Genomic DNA, 21,294 nt, shown 5'->3' on the forward strand with positions numbered 1-21,294 from the left:
CCATAGTGTTAGTTGGTGAATATTTTGCTGATTTAACAGTTTAATTGCTGGTTTGGGCTATACTTTCTATGGAGTGTGCAGTACCCATGATGCTGGATATTGCTCCTAATAGGAGCTGACTAAACTTTTAATGTTAGTCCTCTCATACTGAGCTGTTCTTTCCCTACTCCCCATTTGCGAATTACAGTTCTTCATAGCTGGCATAATTCCCAAGAAAGTGAAGAAAAGATGAAAGGATGCCTAAAAAATTAACCAGCTTGGGCATTGCTTTCAGGGGGTGTGAAATGGCACAGAACCCTAATAAGCATCCAAAATTGCTGTAATTTTTTTTTATCTTTATGAGATTAAGGTATAATTAAGCAATTACAAATAAAATGGAATGTACTCCTGAGAACAGTTTTCAGCCCATAATCTGCCATTGCATTTAAAATGCCCAAGGCAAAGATGCTAAATCATTTGTCTGTGCTTCTGATCCTACTCTGATATCAGTGCTGCTTCTCTCCTGAATACTGCTGGTATATTAAGGACTTACAATTTCCCACCTTATTGTGCAGACATGGAAGTGAAACAAATCAACAAACGTGCCTCAGGCCAGGCCTTTGAACTGATCCTAAAGCCGCCATCTCCAGTCTCAGAAGCACCACGAACTTTAGCTTCTCCAAAGAAGAAAGAACTCTCTCTTGAGGAGATCCAGAAAAAGCTGGAGGCTGCAGAGGAGAGGAGAAAGGTACCTTTCCTTAAAAAAAAATATGCTAGTAATCAGACATGATTTAGTGTACAGAATAGCAGTTGAGTTTCCTGTCTGTTTGTGTGTTTTCCATTGCCATCACTGAGTCATGGTAGCCTTCATGGACAAAAATCATTTATATGTTTATAGAAATGAATGAGTTCATTGTCCTTCAGCAGCTTGCAAGCAAGCCTCCCTGGTCTCAGTGCTGGGGAAGCATGCATTACAAAATAGACCTCACTTCAGACAGAGGCCAAGTGGGCTCAAATGCAGTTGCTTACAATGTGAGCATAACTAATACTTCATTCAGGGCATCTGTAATACTTGCTCAAAGCCAGCAGAGTTATTGTGTCTGAGTTTAAGAGGCAGATCTGCAATTCAAGCAGATGCTCTTGGTGCTACCAGATCTTGACTCCTCGTAGCATCCATGGAAATTATTCACAGGGTCTGCATAAGGCAGCTAAAATGTCTTATTTATGCAATATAGAGGAACACCCTGAGTAGAGTGAATTTGGGATCATTCCCACACACTTTAATGAAGACACTAGCATGGCACAGATGCTAAGAGGCATTTCTAGCAGTTTCAGTAGTGATGGAAATTGGCTTTCTAGGGTTTTGCACAGACTATGTCTTCCCCTCTTTACGATCCTACCCACAATGGTAAAGCTCTGTTTCGTAATCACTAAGTTTGTCACATGGCATTTGGAAGAGTTGCTACACCTTTCTCACAAAGGCTGGCACAAAGGCAGATGGAAATACCCATTAACTGCTTATTTGCCTTTCATCATGACTGATATGTTGAAGAGGTCTTCCTTTTCTCTAAGTCAGAGCTAAATCAGGCTGCTTTTTCCTTTTACTTTCTGCAAAGAGAAAAGGACAAACTCCAGATCAAACAAGTCAGAAGATGACAATGAGGCACTCATCATAGCCAGCCTGAATTGCTAGCCTGGAAATTATCAGTGTTCTATATACACACAGCATTTGTGCTGTGTTGCACCATTTCAGAAAAGTCATGACTGGCTGCAATGACCACAGAAAAATTAAAATTGGCAATATATTGTCCTGGTTAATTCATGTTTCTTTTTGCTGATAAACAAAGGCGAGACACAGAAGCTTTAGGATCTTCGTGCTTTCTGTGTCCTTCACCCAGGAGATCAGTGTTATTTCATGGCAAATCAGCTTGCACAGTTAAATAGGCATTAGAAACTTAGAAACCCCTTCTACCTGCCCATGGAGTCCTTGCAGAGGGTTTCTGAAAATGAAACAAGCTTATATATCTCTTAAGCCTTTTATTTCTCTTTTAAACAATGTGATTTCTTGCTAAAACTGCTGTTAACACAACTTTTCCTGATGTCATCAAAAACATATACAGAAGTTCAGGTACAGCATCTGTGCCACAGATAGCCAGGAAAAGCAGTTCCATTCTCTTTTATTCCTGTCAGACCAGATCAGGGTCACTTGTCAAGAACCTCAAGGGAATGATTACTCTGGGGTGTGGTTTGTTATGTCTCTGCTGAAGTCAGTAGATCTGGATTACTGACAGGGCTTTAAAACCTGGCACTTAATTTGGATTTGCAGTGAAACCTGACTATTCTGGACCTCACTAATTTGAACAATTCATCTAGATGATAACTGCAGTGTTGCTACATTTGTCATTTTTGCTGGCTTGCTAACAATGATTCTGTGGTTCCAGCACACACTCATTAGCACTATCACTTCTTTCAAACAAATATTTCTGCCAGAGCATTCATTTCAGTAAGACGTGATGACTGTAAATCCAAGGAATTTCCATTTGCACTAGCACCTGCTGAGAGGGGTGAGCTCTCACTCATCCAAGTTATGATATTCCCCAAAAACTCAGTCTGTAAAGTTCCTGTGTGCTGAGTGCAAATGCTCAAGTAAAGATACAGACACAGAATGAAATGACAGCAATAAAAGGCCTGATATTATGCATATACTTGGTGGAAATTACAAATTGAATGTTTCAGAGATTTCATTCCATTGATTTCATTACTGTTCATTTCTTCCTACAGAAAAACTCATCATGCAATAGATTGGTAATCGGTGATAGCAATACAGACACCTGCCATTTCTTCCCCTTGATACTGTATTCATTTTGAATGAACATATAACTGAGTTATTTTAATAGACAAGATCCTGCACATTAGCATTGCAGCAGAAATGGCTGGGAAAGGAACAAAGAATAGAGCAAAATGTTTCTTTACATCACTGTTTAAAAATACCTGGTGTTCTCACATCTTAACTATTGACTTCATTTTTGCCCCAAAAAAGGCATAGTGCAGAGAAGGATGAAAAAGCAATTAGAGGACCAGAAAATCTTCCATAAGAAGATAAATTAAACAGTCCACTTTTCAGCTTGGAAAGAGACAACAGATGAAAGATAAAATATAAGTCTACAAAGTCATGAATGGTAATGAGAAGATGAATAGGAACAATTATATTCTATTTCACACAATCCAGAGGGGACAAAACATTCAAAGACATCATCAGACAGAGATTTCAAAAAGGAATCATGTTTTCATGTATTGTTTATTTAAGATGTATTTGTTATCACAGACTGTTTAGAGGTTATTAAAATGTTATTTAGCTCAAAAATATAATAGCAAAATTTATAGAGCACTACCTTGTAGGAAATTATTATGTGAATGGAACTTGTGACTCAGGAAATATGGAACTTGCTGACTGATGAAAGCTAGAGAGATTTGCCCCACTTCATCTAGAGTTTCCCTCAGCATCTTCTTCCACTTTGTGCTGCTAGACAAACCAGGCAGACTTTTTCCAAAAGCCAGCATGGCTGTTGTTATCATACTTTTCAATCTATGTACCAAGCTGTCAGGCATGTCCTTCCAGCACAATTTTAACTCCAATCAAGTATAACTAAAGGATGAGAATTGCCTTTTCAGAAAACAAGTTGCTAACGAATTTTACGCTGCTTAGGAATTAGGTTCTGCTCTGTTAATTAGGCAGTGTTCATTAATAAATATTCAAACTCATGAGACCATCTAGAGCAATACATGCACTTCAGCAGTCTCCTGCTTAGGCTTTTTCCAGTTTGTCATTCTTGTTTATTTCCTTGTAAGCTTTTACAGGACTCCTTTCCTTTTCTCTCCTTTTTTTCTCTACCTGACCTCATCCTCTCAGAGAGTTTCACCTGAGGCATTTTTTATTTTTTGCATTACACAGCAAAGCCCATTTGAGCTAGTTACAGATTAGTCCTTCCATTTATAGAATCCTCTTTACAGCATGTCATTATTATCTTTTCTTTTTTTTTTTTTTGGCATATGTGTGCTATATTTTTCTACCTTGGTGGATAATCAGAAAGAAATTAGAGCACTGTGACATTGTATGGAGCAGAAGTTTTTCTTACAGAATATTTAACATTTATCAATTTTTACCCATTGGCCTTGAATGTTCAGCTGTTATTATTAGTGGTGTAGAAACTTCAAGGGGCATATGTCAAATTATTTGTTTTTATTGCCTGTGTTCAATTTACTTAGTAGCATAAAAAGGAAACACTAAAGGGATGTGCATTTCTTCTAGACTGTGGATTATAGATGAGAAATTGTATGTAATTAAATCCTTTTAATGGCTTTGTATTGGGATGAAACTGAATCAAGCTTATCCCTAGAGCTTAGTGTGACGAAGAATGCAGGAAAACAGTCATATTTTTTTTAATTTCATGCTGTTGGATACAGACTTCCAGCTTCCTGGATTTTTAATGCTGTTGCAATGAAATGCCACAAGACAAGCCTGCTGTCCAGCCTGGGCCAGGCTCATTGTGCTCCCCACAGCTGCAGCCAGCCCAGGGCATCTCTGCCAGCTTCAGGACCACACTCAGCGCTGGGCTTCAGCATCCAACTCATTGCCCCTTTGAGCCAGCCCCACACCTGCCCAGAGGGGGCTCTTGGTACTCTTTACCATCTCTGCTTTTCCACCCATGTTTAGTGTTCTGTACAGGAGGCTGCTGGGGGAAGGCAGGGAAGGCAGCAGAGCTGGGGGACAGATGTTCCTCCCTGGACATTGCATGATACCTACAGAACTGCTGCTCCAGGTGACAGGCAGAGAAGGGATGTGCTCCTTCCCTGTCAAAAGTCAAGCTTTCTCCTTCCATCTCATTTCTGTTACCCTTTCCTACCAAATTTTAAGGTGAGAAGAATGGGAATGAAGATAGGCAATGCCCAAGACATATGTCTCCTGTCTTGCCCACCTATTGATCTTCCTTTCTATTGCTGCTGGCCCTCAGCTGTGCTTCTGTGGAGAAGTAACACAGCATGAAGCATTTTTCCATGTAAAGGTCCCAGTAATAGGTGTAATCAGCACCAGAAACAGATGTTTCTGTCACATTTTTCTTTACACCATAGTGTGTCAATACACAGGGGTTCACTCCTAAGTAAACAAAGATAGCAAAAATTCCAAGAAACTTCACAGTTCCTCATTGTCATGGTTTGACGCTGGCACAATGCCAGTGTCCCCATGAAGATACCTTCTCCCTGGTTTCTGCTGTGAGATGTGACCAGGAATAAGCAAAGCAGGCTCCTACTTAGGGAAAAAAGAACCAGAACTTTATTAACTACTCTACAACTACAGATAAAAAGGAACACACACACACACAGTGAAAATGAAAACCTCACAAATGCATTTCCTCCTCCCCCCACCAAATTTCCAACACAATACATTTGTTCTTCAAATCACCAACTCTCGGTCCAGCAGCACCTTTTAGACAATCAATCCTCAGTTCATCAAGAGGAGAGGAGTCCTTCTTGTACCATGGGCTTCCCCTGGAAACACAGCTGAAGCCTCGTGTGTTTCTGTGTCACTCGTGGCACCGCCCGGAGTACATCTGCCATCGTGACCTCTTCCTTTCATGTCCAGTGCTCTCACCACTGAACACGGACCAGAGCTGCTTCTAGGGTTGTCTTTTAAGGATGCTCTGTCCCGATCCAAAAAAGGCACAGTCTCTCTTTGGGACACTTGTCCTCACAATCTCTCCTTTGGGACACCTGTCCCCCCCATATTTTTTCACCCCCTGGGGCCGAGGGGCATCAACACTGAACCCTCTTGGTTCTGAGGCCATTGCCTCCCCCTAGAATGCAGTCTCTGTATCACAAGGAACATGGTTCTGTCCATGGCTATACAAAAGGAGTCTAGCAAAAGCTACTCCATCATCTCTTCTCACTAGGATTCTTCTCTATTCTTCTACTATCTCTCACTCGCCCAGACCTCTCTCACACTGGCCCATTTCCTTCCTCATCTTCCACTCTATCTTCTAGGAAAGGTCAGTGTTCTGTAAAGTTCTCATTCTCCAAAAAGGGGTTAAAAGCTCCTACAAGCGGCCGGCTGAACCCCCCCCCTTCTTCTCCGTCCCAGCCGTGCTGCCGGCGCAGGCCCATGTTTATGAAGCTTCAAGGTTACAGTCCCAGGCAGCGGCTCTCTCTTTCTCTCTCTCTCTCTGTGTCTCTCAGGGGGGGCTGCCCGGTGGCTCCCAGTGTCTCTCTCTCTCTCTCTCTCTTCCACCCCTCCCAGGGGTAATTTTGTTAATAATCCACCCTTCCACCCCGGGGCTCAGGCCTACCTCTCTCGGCCTCATGGCTTTCCCCTCCCCCTGCCCAGCCAGCAGCTGGGCCAAGGGAGAGACCTGAACTCTTTCCCGCTGGAAACCCAAGAGGACCCTCCCAGGGGAGAGCTCTGCTTTTAACCCCGTGTTCTCAGAGGCGTGTCCATGTCCCAATGGCCAGGTTAAATGCCAATATTAAAGCCTGAATATCCATTGGCCCAAAACACAGCATCCCAAAAAACACATTTCCTGTCAAACCACCACACTCATCCAAAACCACATGTTAGCCTATGGAATATGGGCCTGTAGGAAGATGTTTGCTACCAACAAGGAGAGGATTTGGTGTTAGGCACCAGGGTCTGTCTCAGACCACATTGAGCGAGGAGCATGCATCCCACTGCTGGCAAACATTCTCTGCCCACTCTGCCATGGGCTCTGCCACTAATGAACGACAGTAAGACAATTTGACATTGATCCTCATTAACTTTATAATGCCAGGCCTCAAACTGCAGCAGACCATGAGGGCAGAGGCTCAGGTGGTGCTTCTTGCATGCTCCCAGCATGCCTTGTTCACCCCCACAGGTCAAACCATGAGAGAAGCAATTTTGTGCCAGCTGAGGAAGAGAAAGTTTTCTTGAATCACAACATGGATGGGCTTTGTTTTTTTCCTCCACATCCCAAAGGTTGTTTGGCAGACTGTACAAAAATAAATTGAAAAAAGAAATCCCCACCTAAATTTAAGCAAAAATTTTCATTATCTAGCTTCACTAGAAGCAGAGCTTCACCCATAGTTACAGATCACATGTCTCTGACTCTCCTGCCAAATGGGTATTTCTGAGAGAAGTCTAATTTGAGACCATTCCCATGCTTCTACATGGAAAAATCCCAGCCTCAGTTCCTTCCACTGAAAACATCAGTACTTCAAGTCACCATACCAAGGCTTCACCTTGGCATTTACATTGCAGTAGGAGCCTTTCCTCCTGTCTCCACAATCTGTCCTTTAACAGTGTCTCTTAGATACACAGTGTGTTGAGGAACACAAACATTACTGCAGCTTCTTCTGAACAACTGCCTTGTTAAAAAACAAAAAAAACAGTCAGTGATAAAATGTGCTGTGAAAGAGGAGCACTAAAACACCCTAGTAACCAAAGGTACTGGTACCTGATGTTGAATGCATTCAAGCTGAAATTTCCAGCTTAAAAACAGTTGTCTGAACCCATTTATTGTTTAAGAGCAATAAAGGATTAATTTTAATTCCACATTAATTACTTCAATATTTGGATATATCTGTCAAACAAAGATAGATAGATGTGAGAAAATAAAGCACCTCTTACTCAGATAAGGAGAATTTTCTTCATGTGAGTAGTAATTAAACAATATATCTCCAAAGCCAGTTTCCATAACTAATTTTGCTCATGGAGTGTTTAGTCTGCATCTATCTCCAGCCATCTAGGTACCAGATGTAGATTTCCTTTTGAACCACTCATCTCTGAAAACTGAAGATGCACAAAATCCTTTAAATAAATATGATATGAGTATCACAGGAGTTTGCCTGCACTTTTAGCACATCAGTATGTTTCTTGGAGCAAAGGTATTTGTACCAGGACTTTTCTCCAGTATTTTTATTCCTCCACATTTAATTATTAACAAATAAATATTTTTGTTTCTCCACATTATTTTGTGGCCTTTTAGTACCTTAAGGAGGCTTGTAAAATGGAGGGGAAGTGATTTGTTCCAAGCACAGATAGTGATAGAACAAGGAAGAATGGTTTTAAACTAAAAGAGGAGAGATTTAGATTAGATGGTAGGAGAAAGCTCTTTAATGTCAAGGGCTGAGGCAGTGACACAGGTTGCTCAGAGAAGCTGTGGGTGCCCCATTCCTCAAAGTGCCCCAGATGAGGTTGGATGGGGCTTTGCACAACCTGGTCTAGAGGAAGATGTACCTGCCTGTAGCAGGGGGTTAGAACTGGATGATCTTTAAGGTCCATTCCAGTTCAAGACAGTCTATGATGCTTTGATTCTATGTAACACTGGATGCTGCAGCTGGAGCTGCATTGGTTATGCCTTGTTATATTTAAGAAGTGTTCTGAACATTTCCCCTTGAATATTGCTTTTTTGCTCTACCATTTCATATTTTTCTCTCCTTATTAGTCTTCTTTATCTTTCATCTTGTTTACAGCCTTTTTTTTTCATTTTCTCACCACATCTGTATAAGAAACACCATAAGCAGTATACAACTGTGTTATAACTATAAAAATTTTGAAAATATCCTTTCCAGCACTTCAAACAGTGTCGAAAATAAAATGAAAACCTCCTATGGTTGTTGGAATCTTGCATCACTGTGGAGCTGTGTGAGTCCAAACACAGCCATTTAAAATCCAAAACAAACAACAAAGGGAATCTATTAATCCCAGCTCCCCTGGGTATCCATGGTCATTCATTTACCCATTTCTGGATGCGTAGTAGACTTTGAACAGACAGGGTGGCCAAGTTCTTTTGCCAAATGGGCTGGAAACAGAAAATAATTTGACAATCCAGTACAAACACATAGCAGGCGCCTTCCAGAATTGTCATAAGGGGATTTCAGAATGATCTGAGCACCAGGGAAACAGGCAGACTGACAGCTGGGGTACAAGGCCATTAGAGAAGGGACATCAGTCTGAATGACATTTTACCCTGTGGATGTTTCATGGCAGGGAGGGGGGGGTTCCTTTATTTTGAACCAGTACCAGTGATTTTCCTGTCTCAAAATTCATCACAATGTGCCTTTAAAGACATATTGTAAAGGAAAATCACATTAGGGATTTACAGTCACTTCCTGAGGCCTGGTTCAGCTTTCATGCAGTCTCTTTCTGGTGCCAACCCAATTTGCATCCAGTAAATACTGAATTAGAGGATAAGGATTTTCTTCATTATCATGAATTATAGGACAAATTACTTTTGAATGTACTGTCTGCCAGCACAGCATCCAGAAATATGCGTACTTTGATATGAAGCTCTAATTTTTCAGTGTTCTCCAGGACTTATGATAAAAAGTCTTTCCAGAAGGCAAAGGGTTTGAATGAAGAAAACAAATCTTGAAAAATGGGCAAGTGCCTCAAAATCTCAAAGGCATTTTGCTGCCGCCATTGAAAGCAAATGCTCTTTTAAAAAATGCTTATCTGCATAGTCCAAATCTTACTTTTTATTAGTGCATGGCTGTGTCCTTGAAAATTGTTTTCCAAATCTGGAAAGGTCTGATTTTATAACACATTATACATGCATATTTAAACACTATGAAATGTTAGCCTTTCAAATTAACAAGTCACTTCTGAAATGTTTCATGGGAAAGGACATAACATTAAATTAGTCTAATGGTGTCTTTTCTAGTCAGCCTCCCAACAGGAAAATAAATGCCTTCCCACATTATCCATTACTTTTAGATCATTTAAGCAAAGGGTTCACAAAATTCATATCAGCAAACAAAATTTAATGATTGTAACTTTTCCAAAAGTAGACTTTTGAGAGATTGCTGTTGAGTAGTAAATTAAACAAAAAAATGCAGAATAACTTTAGAAGCACTAGTCAAACTGGGCCACTCAGGTTTGTCCACAAGTGGGAAAGAGAGATGAAAATATTTAATTATTTCAGGTTTACATTGCATCAGATCTCAAAATAACTTTTTTACTTAGTAAATTAACCTATGGTTAAGAACTATTAAATGCTAAGTACCTGAAATCAAACATTTTGTTTCAAAATAAACTACTTTTATTATATTTTTTTTTTATATTTTAATTAAACTTATGGGTCTTATATGATTTTTTAATTGGTTTACAAAATTCCTTCTTTGCCTAGCTCTACTTGTCTTTGGCTCATCCTTCTTCTATTTTCCACCAGTGAAATTCCCTCTGCTTTTGGCTTCATCTATCTGAGGGGTTTTGTTCCCATTTGCAACATCTTTAATCTGGCACAACAGAGTCAGAGACATGAAAAATGCTTGCTCTATTACTCTGTTCAGCATATGCTGCAAGGGAGAGAGGAGGCAGGAAGAGTCTCAGGGAGGTACCAGCCTTTCCAGGAGACCATTCCTGCCAGCAGGTGCTCCAGAAATCAGTTTGGGAAATGGAGAAATGAGCTTGTACCTGTAGCCAGGCCAGAGGTGAAACTCATTAAGTGAAAAGAATGGATGGAAGTGCCTCTGTCCTATCTCAAGCAAGCCATTACAGCCTTTCAAAGCCAGATGTGTTTTACCCCAGTATCTTGCTGCAAGATGTTCTGCCTTGCCTTTGCAGCCTTTTCTAGAATCTCCTTTATTTGCCCTGCCAGTGCATTTTGTTCTATGCATATCTTACTTTCATTAAAATATTTGTTTTCTCCTAGCTAAGTCTTGCTCATATAAAAGAATTGCAGCCTTTTTCAGTCCATTTAAAGCCACACAACAGAATTTAAAAGGTTTCATTACCACAAATTGTAATTAATGGTTAAAACCCTTAATTTAGGCCATAAACTAACTCATTTTTATGGATCACAATGGCAACAGTGCCTTGGGATCAGCACTGAAATACACATTTAGCCTCCCAGTGTCCTATTTCATTCTCAAGTTTTTCTGTTTCTTCTCATGCTGCTTCTCATATATTTTATCCAAAAGCATATGATGTTGTTCATCCTTTCCAAATAATTGCCTTTTCAACTAGCCTGGAGAATGGGCATGATGCTGCAACTTTTTGGCTTCTTTCCTAGGATTGGTGGTTTCCTGTTAGAAATTTGATTGAATATACATAACAAAGCTTATGCTTCTGAGAAGTGAGTTTGCAAGGGAGAACACAATATTAAGCATAGACTGCATCTGTTTAATTCCTACTTGCAGTTTTCATCTTCCTTGAAAAGTAAAAACTTTTAACTAAAAATTTTTGGTATTTTCTATGCAATAAAACACTTTTTTTCTTTTCCTAATCAGTGAGATTAATCTGAATATAAATGTAATGGGAAGAAACATTGTCTGAATTGATGCTGCCTGTCTTTCATGTCAATGAACTTCCAAACCTGTTATTAACTATTCAAACACGTTATAGAACAGTCCAGCCTGGGTGAAAATTGCACCTGTCCTGCATCAGTAATCTCCACAGAAATTACTCTGTACATTTCTTCAACCCCAGGTCCCTGTCTCTAAAGATAAAAGGCCTGTAGCTAAGACACTGCATCTGTCAGAGGTTGAGCAAGCACTGCAGCAATGCAGGCGAGCCAGGGCAGCAGCACAGCAGCATTTCTTGTTAACAGAAGAGCTTTGGACACGTCTCTGCTGCTGTCTCAGGCATGTACCCCACATTCAGCCAGTGCTTCTAAACCTAAGGCTAACCTGGTTCAGTCACAAAGTGACCTTCTAAAAAAAGGCGGCAAACTTTACACAGTTTCCACACTCAGGGAATTGTTGCCCTATGGCAAGGAACCGTGCTCCTTGGCAACATGGCAACATGCTTTGCTCCACAGGAGTATTTCTTCTCAGCCTGTGTCTCTGTTTCCAGTCCCAGGAGGCCCAGGTGCTGAAACATCTGGCAGAGAAGAGAGAACATGAGCGAGAAGTGCTTCAAAAAGCTTTGGAGGAGAACAATAACTTCAGCAAAATGGCAGAGGAAAAGCTGATACTGAAAATGGAACAGATCAAAGAAAACCGTGAAGCTAATTTAGCTGCTCTTATTGAACGCCTCCAAGAGAAGGTAACCACACCATCACTCCTCACCTTAGACTAGAGAGGGAAAGCTAATCAATATTTTGCAGAGATGTTGTGCATAGTCCTTATCTCAGCTGCTACACTTGAGCTATTTTTAAGTCAGAGCTACTGATGCCTGTCTAAACCCCCACTCAGTTCAAAAAAGGACTGAAGTGCTACAGTCACACAATCACAGGATGGCTGAGGTTGGAAGGGCCCTCTGGAGATCATCTGATCCAACTCCAGGCTCAAGGGGGGCCACATAGAACCAGTTGCCCAGGGCCATGTCCAGGTGGCTTTTTAATATCTCCAAGAATGAGGACTCCAATTCCACTCTGGGCAACCTATGCCCGTGCTCGGTCACCTCACAATGACAAAGTGTTCCCTGATGTTCAGAGGAAACCTCATGGGTTTTAGGCTTTGCCCTTTGCCCCTGATCATGTCACTGGGGCACCACTGGAAAGATCCTGGCTCTGTGTTCCCTTCATTCAGGTATTTATAGATATTTGTAAGATCCCCCTGAGCTGTCTCCAAACTGAACAATCCAGCTCTCTCAGCCTTGCCTCATAGCAGAGACTGAGAGATGCTCCTTAATCCTCATGGCCCTTTGCTGGACTGTCTCTAGGGAAAGGTTGGTTTTCTAGCTTTTAAGAAGTTCTGTGAACAAATGAAAGGTCACTTGTGTTTAGATTTTAGCTTCTAAGAAAAGTCACTGATCAAATCAAACAACTGCCCTATGTCTGTAATTCTTGGTTTCTCAGAGGAGAAAGATGAAAAATTATGAAAAAAAAATCTTTCATATACAGCAAAAGAGGTATGTCTTTCCACAAGTCTTGCAAGGAAGGGAGTAAATTTTCCTATGGAGATCATTCCTCTGGTACATCCAGAGGAAACAGGGAATCACAAACCCTAGATGCAGGATGATGTCCTTCTCCAAAAAAAAACCTTCCACACAAGGGAGAGAAACATGCAAATAAAGATTTAGAAGTGTTAGGGAAAAAATTAATTAGTTCTGCATGAGTGACCACTTGTTTCAATAATGAACTTTCTAATATACTCTGATACACTATTTCAATAGTAATTTGGATAAAGAAAATAGCTCTCAGAGGTTTTCAAGGCGATCTTCATAAGCACCTCTACATCTGTGATGCAGACAAAAGTCTTTGAGAGTAGGAAAGAAACAACAGAATCCAAAGGATGATGTCACAAGTAACTACACAAACAGGATAATTCTTGAGCTTAAAAGCTATACTCAGATTGCTTGACATTTTTGCATTAGCTTCATTTGCAGGCACATACCCAGACCTTATGAAAACAAAGGGAAAAGCAAATTAGTTATTCTCAAGGTCCAAAAGGAAGTGGGAAGGACAGCTGATGCATCTCTCTGTCCTAGGTTAATGTTAGCAGACTGTTAAACCCTGAATGTGATAGCATATATACATGAAACCCAAGAAAGACTTCTGAGGAAAGATGACAGTAACTTTCTTGGAAACATTTGCTCTGACCGGTAATTGAAAAATACAATTTTGTCAACACCAAGGCATCAAAAACAAACATAATTTGCCAACATCAAAATTCTTAATATACAGAAAAATAAGTGAGGTCTCTGGTTCTAAGTCTTCCACAGTTACACAGAGGTGTGGGTTCCCCAAGGTATTGGTGTCTAGAAGCTACTGCAGAAATAACTTTTTTATGCTGCAGTTAATAGGAACACCAAGCAAGAAGTCCCTTATAAAATTTAGCATTCAGTATTACAAATCTTTAAAGGACTGATTTACATATTAAGTTAGTGCAATAGGTGATATTCTTTGTCATAGGCAGAGAAAGACTCAAGAGATCAGGTAGCTTCAGTGTTCAGACTAAGGAAATTATTGAGATGTTCAGATTGACTTCCCTCATTGAAACTAAGTTCTTGGATCTTTATTACAGTTCCTAAATGCTACAGATAACAGAGTAACTAACATACAATGTGCAGGCAATTAATTCCACACTCATCCTTCCCTATATTTAGCTTAATATCCAGGAATTCAAAGGGCAAATGTGAGCATGGGGCACAATTTATGCTGCAAGCAGCACCTCTCTATGTGGCCCTTTTAAATGAAACTCTGTGAGGCACTGAGGATTATAAGGCCATATCAGATAAAAGACTGAGCTCCAGAGCAAGAGTAGAAAGTAAACACAAAATTTGCCTCAGGCTGATCTGGTGGATGACACCTCTCCTATGTTGCTTCTTTTAAAGATGGTTGTGCTGTGAAACAAGTTTTGCACAAGCATCTAATGCATGAACTAAACAGGTTGTCAGCATGAACCTTCCTGGGCAGGTGGAATGAGAAAAATATTTGATTTTTCTGTTCTTGATGTTTTCCAGGAGAGGCATGCTGCAGAGGTCCGTAGAAACAAGGAGCTCCAGGTGGAACTGTCTGGCTGAAAACAGCAATGGTGGATGTGACCCATCCCCACCATTAGTAAACTCCCCCTGCCTATATTATTATGGATCATGCGATATAAGTATGGGAAATGTATGACGTGGTTTAAAAAAAAGGTAAAAACAAGAACTCAATAAAAAACTTTAAAAAGAAACAAAAAAAAATAAAGACAAAATCAATGCGGTCTCTTTGCAGAATGATTTGCTTGATGTTTAAAAAACTTGGATCTTATTTTGTAAATACTTACATTTTTGTTAAAAAAAACAATTATTGCATTATGCAAGTTATTTCATAATCTTACATGTCCTGTAACAGGCTTCTGATGTTGTCTATTTCCACTCGGTTGAATTTGCTGGGTCTGTTCATTTGAAGCACCTCGTGTCTAATTCCATTCCCTGCGACTTCTCATTCCAACCCACCATGAGGTCAGTAGTAGTTCTATGGTGCTAGAGGCCAATCATTGCCTAATAACCTAGACTGCTTTGCCATCTATAAGCTTCCTTGAAACAGTGACTAGATCACAGGTATTGTGACTTCACGTTCAGCTGTCCAAGACAAAAGGCTCTTAAAATGGTTTTTCAAATGCAACTTATGCTGCAGGGCTCTGTACTGTGCTGTACAATTGAGGTTGAATCGCTACACAGCGTGTTTGTTGCTTCTGCTTTTTGAGGTGAGAGGCAACAAAAACATCTGTGCAGCAGAATGAAATCAAGCAAAATCAGTTTGAGACAAATTTAAGAGGCACGTTGTAACCATCAAGCTGTGACAAGTTTTGGATTATGCCAAACAGCCATACTAATGCTAATTGTAAAGTGAGCTTAATTCACCACTTGAAAATTTATTGATGGAGCAACTAATAGATAGCATCAAGTGGCTTTATCTGGTAGGTGCCATGATCTATGATACTTATCTGATGCTACCACATTACATGCGTAATAGTACAAGAGGCTACTGAGTATTTCACCTGGAACCCATGAGCCAGTTGTTACTGTTTTTTTATGACACTGCTGACTTCCATTCATCATGACCTTTACTCTTCAGTGTTAGCCAATCCTACCTAGGGACAGACATCTAGGACTAAGAGGGCTGAAGCAGGAGGAATGACTAGACAGGGTGCTTGTGCCAAGTACAATATCACCAAACCCAACACATCATCCCCAAAATAGCTGCAGTTTTGAAGTTGTCCCTACCCCCCCTGGAGGTTGCTGCCTGCATATTCTACTCTTCATTAGTGCTATTTTCCTGTATGTCATTGTGAGCAAGCTGTGATTAATAAAGAATTGGGGTTCTGTGAACTGAAAAAGGGCTTGTTTCTTCTCTGGCTCCATTACGTCTCCGGCATGTGCCCATGTAAGGGGAAAACCTAATGTAGTCATAAAAACATGGAAATGAGACTAAAACAATTATTAATAGACCAAGCCTATTTCTCTGCTAATATGGGACTAATTCCTGCTATGCCTTTTCCAGTGCTTAGGCTGGCTTTTTTTAAAGGTTACCATATAAACTGAGCCTATAAATGTGACCTCTAGCATTGAGTTTATTAAAAAAGAACTGGCTATATACACATGCACATGCACTCCTTAATCCTGACTCAACATTGGGGGAAAAATGGAATTTGGGGAAAGAAAAGTAAATAATCTATCTCTGAGTATGTACCTCAATAACTACAACAAGATCCTGGGTGTTAATACACTGGTTTCCAGGGTGGAAAACATTAATTTACAGGATTAATTGAAGAACAAAATCACTTGGGTTTCTGCTTAGCTACAGAGCTGAGATGTAAAATTGAATCAGACCCTATTTTGAATTGGACAAGTGATAAAGAATTATCTCTAGGATTAGTAGAAAACTAAACTAATTATTTGAAGTCATCAAAGTCGCATCATTTACTTGCTTTTTTAGAGAAGTGGACTTTATGCTCCAGGTCTGCAACAGTCAGCTTTTTATTTTAGCAGATTATTTTGTTTTGGGGCCAAGAGTTGGCCTGCAGTCAAAACAAAGAAGTTGAACGTGGAGAAAGGCTGTGAGCTCAACTCTGTGTGCAGTGAACTCAGAACCGCAGAATGAAATGAGTACTCCAGCTTGTTAAGCAGCTAAATTACTTATCTTTCTCATGAAATTTCCAGAAGTAAACCTGGCATGGGAGCCAGATAGCAGACATTGAGTCTGGAAGACATGAACTTCCATGTTGCCAAGCCTATAAAGTTTGTATATTGCTTTAAGCCCCAGTTAAAAAAAAAAAAAAAAAAAAGACATTATTGTAATTAAATTTAAGGTCCAGGATCTTAGCTTGAGGTATTGTGGATTCTGTTTTCATTTCCCAATGGCAAGCCACTTACAGTTTTCCCTGTCCACTGATTTAACAAATTCTGGAAGTACTTCAAGCCCTTTTCCTGGCTGTGGTTGCTCGGAGAACAAGCCAAGAACAAATCTCTGCTGGTGAGCCAAGCAGGGCAACCCGCATCACTTCCATGGGGTTCAACTTTCTTCCTCTCCAAAAAGGGTGTCCACACCCAAAGTGCCAACTGGGATGGTCTCCAGCACACTCTTACTCCACCACAGAGCTGTGCTTTGCCTGGTAAGTGCTTCTCAACAGATACCAAGGCTGCACCAGGGAAAAGAGTGAAGAACCAGACAGTGGGAACATTGCTGCCCCAGGTCACAAACCATGCTCTGCTCCTGCTCATTTGGCTCTTTGAACAGTGGAGGGTCTACAATTCATTTTATTAATATAAAACTATGCTTTGAAAGCCTGTTTGCAAATACACTGCCTATTTAATCTCTAATAGCAAAAAGAAATAGCTGGAGACCTGCAGATAGCCATTTCCTTCTTTTACTCCTGTTTCTTTACATTTCCTTATATTTTGCTTTACTACTGCCTTTCTAGCTCCTCCCTGCTTGTGCTAGCAGGGAGGAGCTAGAAAGTATTGTGGGCATGGGTCTCTCTTCATGTGTAGCTACAGATTAAGAATCTCCTTGAAAAGTAAGAAAATACAAGTATAAAACACCTGCTTTTAAAGTATTACCATTTGGGTAAGACAGGGCTTTTTTAATTCAATGGCAACCATTGGGTTGGGTTCAGGGCTTTTAGATCAAAAAAATTAGACTTGTTCTTTGATTAACTGTAGATGCCCAAGTCCATGCCATGAGCTGTGAGTAGCTGCTGCTGAGCTGCAGAACATTTCCCACAGACTGCCTGAGACCTCCCACAGGACAGGAGGGAGGCTGGAGCGCTGGCATTGCACCACACAGATGCTTCCTCCTTTCACTGGGCTCTATGATGGCTCAGAAGCAGGGCAGAGCTGTGCAGCACATCTAGAGAGACACTTCTGGCCTCTGACCTCTGCAGGTCCAAGGACTGCCACTCCAGGCTGGTTAAGGTTAGATCTCCTCTTGGTTAACTCATCAGTTGTGTCAAAGCTGCCACGAGGTGACAGCCTGAGTAATCAAACAGGAATGGCTCAAACCTGTCACACTTCTCGTGGTCCTACCAAAGCCACAAAATCTATGGTCAAACCAACTCATAGAATCCTAGAATCATTTAGGTTGAAAGAGACATTTAAGATCATTGGGTCCTGGCATCATTAACCTGGCACTCCAACTCCACCACTAAACCACACCCCTAAGTGTCACGTCTCCACATCTTTTAAAAACCTTCAGGGATGGCAACTCTACCACTTCTGTTCCAGTGCTTGATAACCCTGATGTTGAAGAAATTTTTCCTGCTATCAGAGTCACAGTCCAGAATCATTTATGTAGGAAAAGACAATTTAGTCCAACCTATGACAAAACACCCATGTCAACTAGACCATAGCACTGTGTACATGTCCAGTCTTTCCTTAAACACATCCAAGGATGGTGACTCCACCACATCCCTGGGTAGCCCATTCCAATATCTAATTACCTCTTCTGTGAAGAATTCCTTCCTAATATCCAATCTGAACCTCCCTTGGCACAACTTTAGGCCATTTCCTCTTGTACAGTCACTTGTTAGCTGGGAGAAGAGACCAACCCCGCTACAACCTCCAAATATTTCCAGAGTCAGGAGGTTTGGATGTATGGTTTAAATCCATCACCAGTTCAGAACCTGAAAACAATGCCTTTTCTCTCCCTTTGTTATCATGCTTCTTGTCCCATGGAGGGTTTTTTGTTGCTTTGTTTTAGAATGACTGGAAGAAAATGCTAACCCTTCTATAGCCAAATAGCATTGTCTGCCCATTCCCTCCCTCCAGAATCCCCAAACATGTGGCTGATGTGCAGCAGCATTGTACACACACTCAGAGCTGCCTGCCTGACTGCCATCCAGCAGCCCTATCAGAGAGATGGGCTCTGTGATCAGCACAGGAGAGTTTTACTCCCAGCACCTAAACTATGCAGAGAAGAGAGGAACTTCCCTCCCCTAGAAGGAGTGAGACGTTAGGGCAGCATGAACATCTTTCTCATCCCACTGTTGCCAGATACCATCATGTCAAATCAAACCCTCCCATCAGGTTTTGATGGAGAGAAGCAAGGATTGCACAGGAACAGGCAGGCCCCACATCCACCTTGCACCACATGCCCTGTCCTGAGCATATTCCAGCGGTGGGAAGAGGAGACATTCACTCAGCAGAGGGGATATTACCAGGGGGATATTGGGACAATTTTAGGCAACTTTCCCCGTGCCTCAGGGCTGGTAACACACTGATGTTGGTGCAATACTGCCATGCAGTGGTCAGAGTTTACAAGGGGGAGCATCTCTGAATACACCAGGGATTGATTGCAAGGATTTCCTCTGAAGAATATCCATCCCATCTGCTGCACAATTTACGCTTTATATAAGGCAGATGATGGTTTTGAAATCTGAAGCCTGAGTCCAGAGATTTTCAGGTTTAACTCCTATGGAACAGGAGTGGAATGACCACAGATAGCTGTAAGTCCAAAGTAAGGACTGATATTTTTGTGTGGAGCATGGAGCAGCCAGAATTACAATTATTGCAACACCACCATCAGTCAGCACTCCTGACTATGATAATTCCTGCATTACTGAAACTTCAAATACGTCTAGCAAGCAACACAGTGCACAGCAGCCAGCTCAGAAAAGAGACTGAGACAATTGTAAAAGCAATGTCTGAAGTACAGGGAAGGGCAAAAGAAGCTACACGAGGAACTATCAGCAGATTAGGGGATAAACGACTGTGAAACAAATCTCACATTTGAAAAGTAGTTTTCATCTCCCAGTGAAGGAGAGAGCATTTCAGGATTCTGCAGAGGTTGAAGCTGTCTCCCTTGAAAAACACTGAACTCTTTCTCCATCCCCACACCAATTCTTGGAACTGGGGCACAAGACAGAGGAACCTAAAATCCAGCCCACATTATATGTGTGTGTGTGTGTGTGTGTGTGTGTGTGTGTGTGTGTGTGTGTGTGTGATCCATAGCTCTGTGAGCAATAGGAACCAGAATATGCTTGGATTATCCATGGATTAGGGGGTTCTCCAGTGTGCAGTAAAATGCCTGTGCTCTAGCTATTCATAATTCCAGTGCTGTGCTGAAGCTCTGATGCCATCTGATCTTTTAGTTTTCCTCCTGGGAGATTCATGGAGATTCCTTTTACTATTCAAAGACCATAGGAATGCAGATAATAGATAATTTACTTAAGGAAGCATTTGCCTGCTTCAAGTTGTCCTGGTTCAGGGCAAGTCTACAATATAATGCCGTGCTCTCCTTTTGGATGGCAGTAAGTAGCTGCTGGAAAATGTCTTCCTGCTGTAGCAGTTTGGCTTTGGTGAAATGAGTCACAGAAAAGGGATATCCTGGGCTACTCTTGACGGAGACATGCCAGGCATTATCCCAGAAACAACCTAGACAAATGTGATATGAGGAAACAGCCAAGCTACAACTTAAATTTCTTTTAGCTATTATAGTTACAATGGATTTTTGAACAAACTTTGAAAAATAGGTTCACCCTATCAAAATACCCTATCAAAACAGTTCTTAAAAGACACAGCTTTCCAGTAAGTTATTTAGATAATAATTTCTACATATTCATAAAAGCTAAATTTCCCCATGTACAACTGCTTCTGACCAGAAGATGGCAATCTCTTATTATTTAATAGGCAACTACAGATGGTAAATTTTATTTTGAAGAGCCTTTCAACCTCTGCAGAATCCTGAAATCCTACTGTGTGGAGTCTGATGTTCTATATTTACCCTAAAATATGGGCTTGAGTTTATATAAAATATAAAAGATAACACTTTTCCCTTGGGCAAAATTCATTGCTTTTGCTACATCTCCTTAAAAATACAGCACTGGCAGACATTTTAAAAAACCTGAAGGATAAGGTGGCCATATGAATAAACAGGTTGATATTACCTGTTCCTTAGTCTGGAGCTTAGAGGCTGATTCCTGCTCCTAGCAAGTCTGAACCAGCTCTCCTGAGTGCTGGATGGAAGCAGGAAAACCTCACTGCTCCTCAGAGAGATTTCACACAGGCTGAAAAAGGGTGATGCTCACAGCATACGAAAGTGGAACATCCCTTTCTGCACTTTTTGCACTTGGATGTTTGCAAATGATGATATGTGTGACGGTGGTCACAGGGGTCTTATGTTGAAGGAAGAGACAAGGATTTGACTCCATGTTTCAGAAGGCTTGATTTATTATTTTAAGATATATATTACATTAAACTACACTAAAAGAATAGAAGAAAAAGTTTCATCTCAGAAGGCTAGCTAAGTTAAGACTAGAAAAGAATGATAACAAAGGCAGCTGCCTCAGACTCTGTCCAAGCCAGCTGTGCTGTGACTGGCCATTAATTCCAAACATCCACATGAGACCAATCATAGATGCACCTGTTGCATTCCACAGCAGCAGACAATCATTGTTTACATTCTGTCCCTGAGGCCT

The 21,294-nt window shown here is 40.9% G+C and overlaps 1 protein-coding gene across 1 annotated transcript in view; it reads left to right on the plus strand.

The window, feature by feature from the left end:
• The window catches only part of STMN2 (stathmin 2), a 41,260-nt gene extending 25,543 nt beyond the window's left edge, over positions 1–15,717 (plus strand). Inside the window, exons 3-5 of the mRNA XM_036405717.2 lie at positions 555–727; positions 11,804–11,995; positions 14,357–15,717. Of these exons, the coding sequence (XP_036261610.1) occupies positions 555–727; positions 11,804–11,995; positions 14,357–14,416 (425 nt within the window). The 3' untranslated portion in view covers positions 14,417–15,717. The remainder of the gene's footprint in view (positions 1–554; positions 728–11,803; positions 11,996–14,356) is intronic.
• The last annotated feature ends 5,577 nt before the right edge of the window (positions 15,718–21,294 follow it).

The sequence above is a fragment of the Molothrus ater genome, chromosome 1 (genome assembly GCF_012460135.2).
Source record: "Molothrus ater isolate BHLD 08-10-18 breed brown headed cowbird chromosome 1, BPBGC_Mater_1.1, whole genome shotgun sequence".
NCBI lineage: Eukaryota > Metazoa > Chordata > Aves > Passeriformes > Icteridae > Molothrus > Molothrus ater.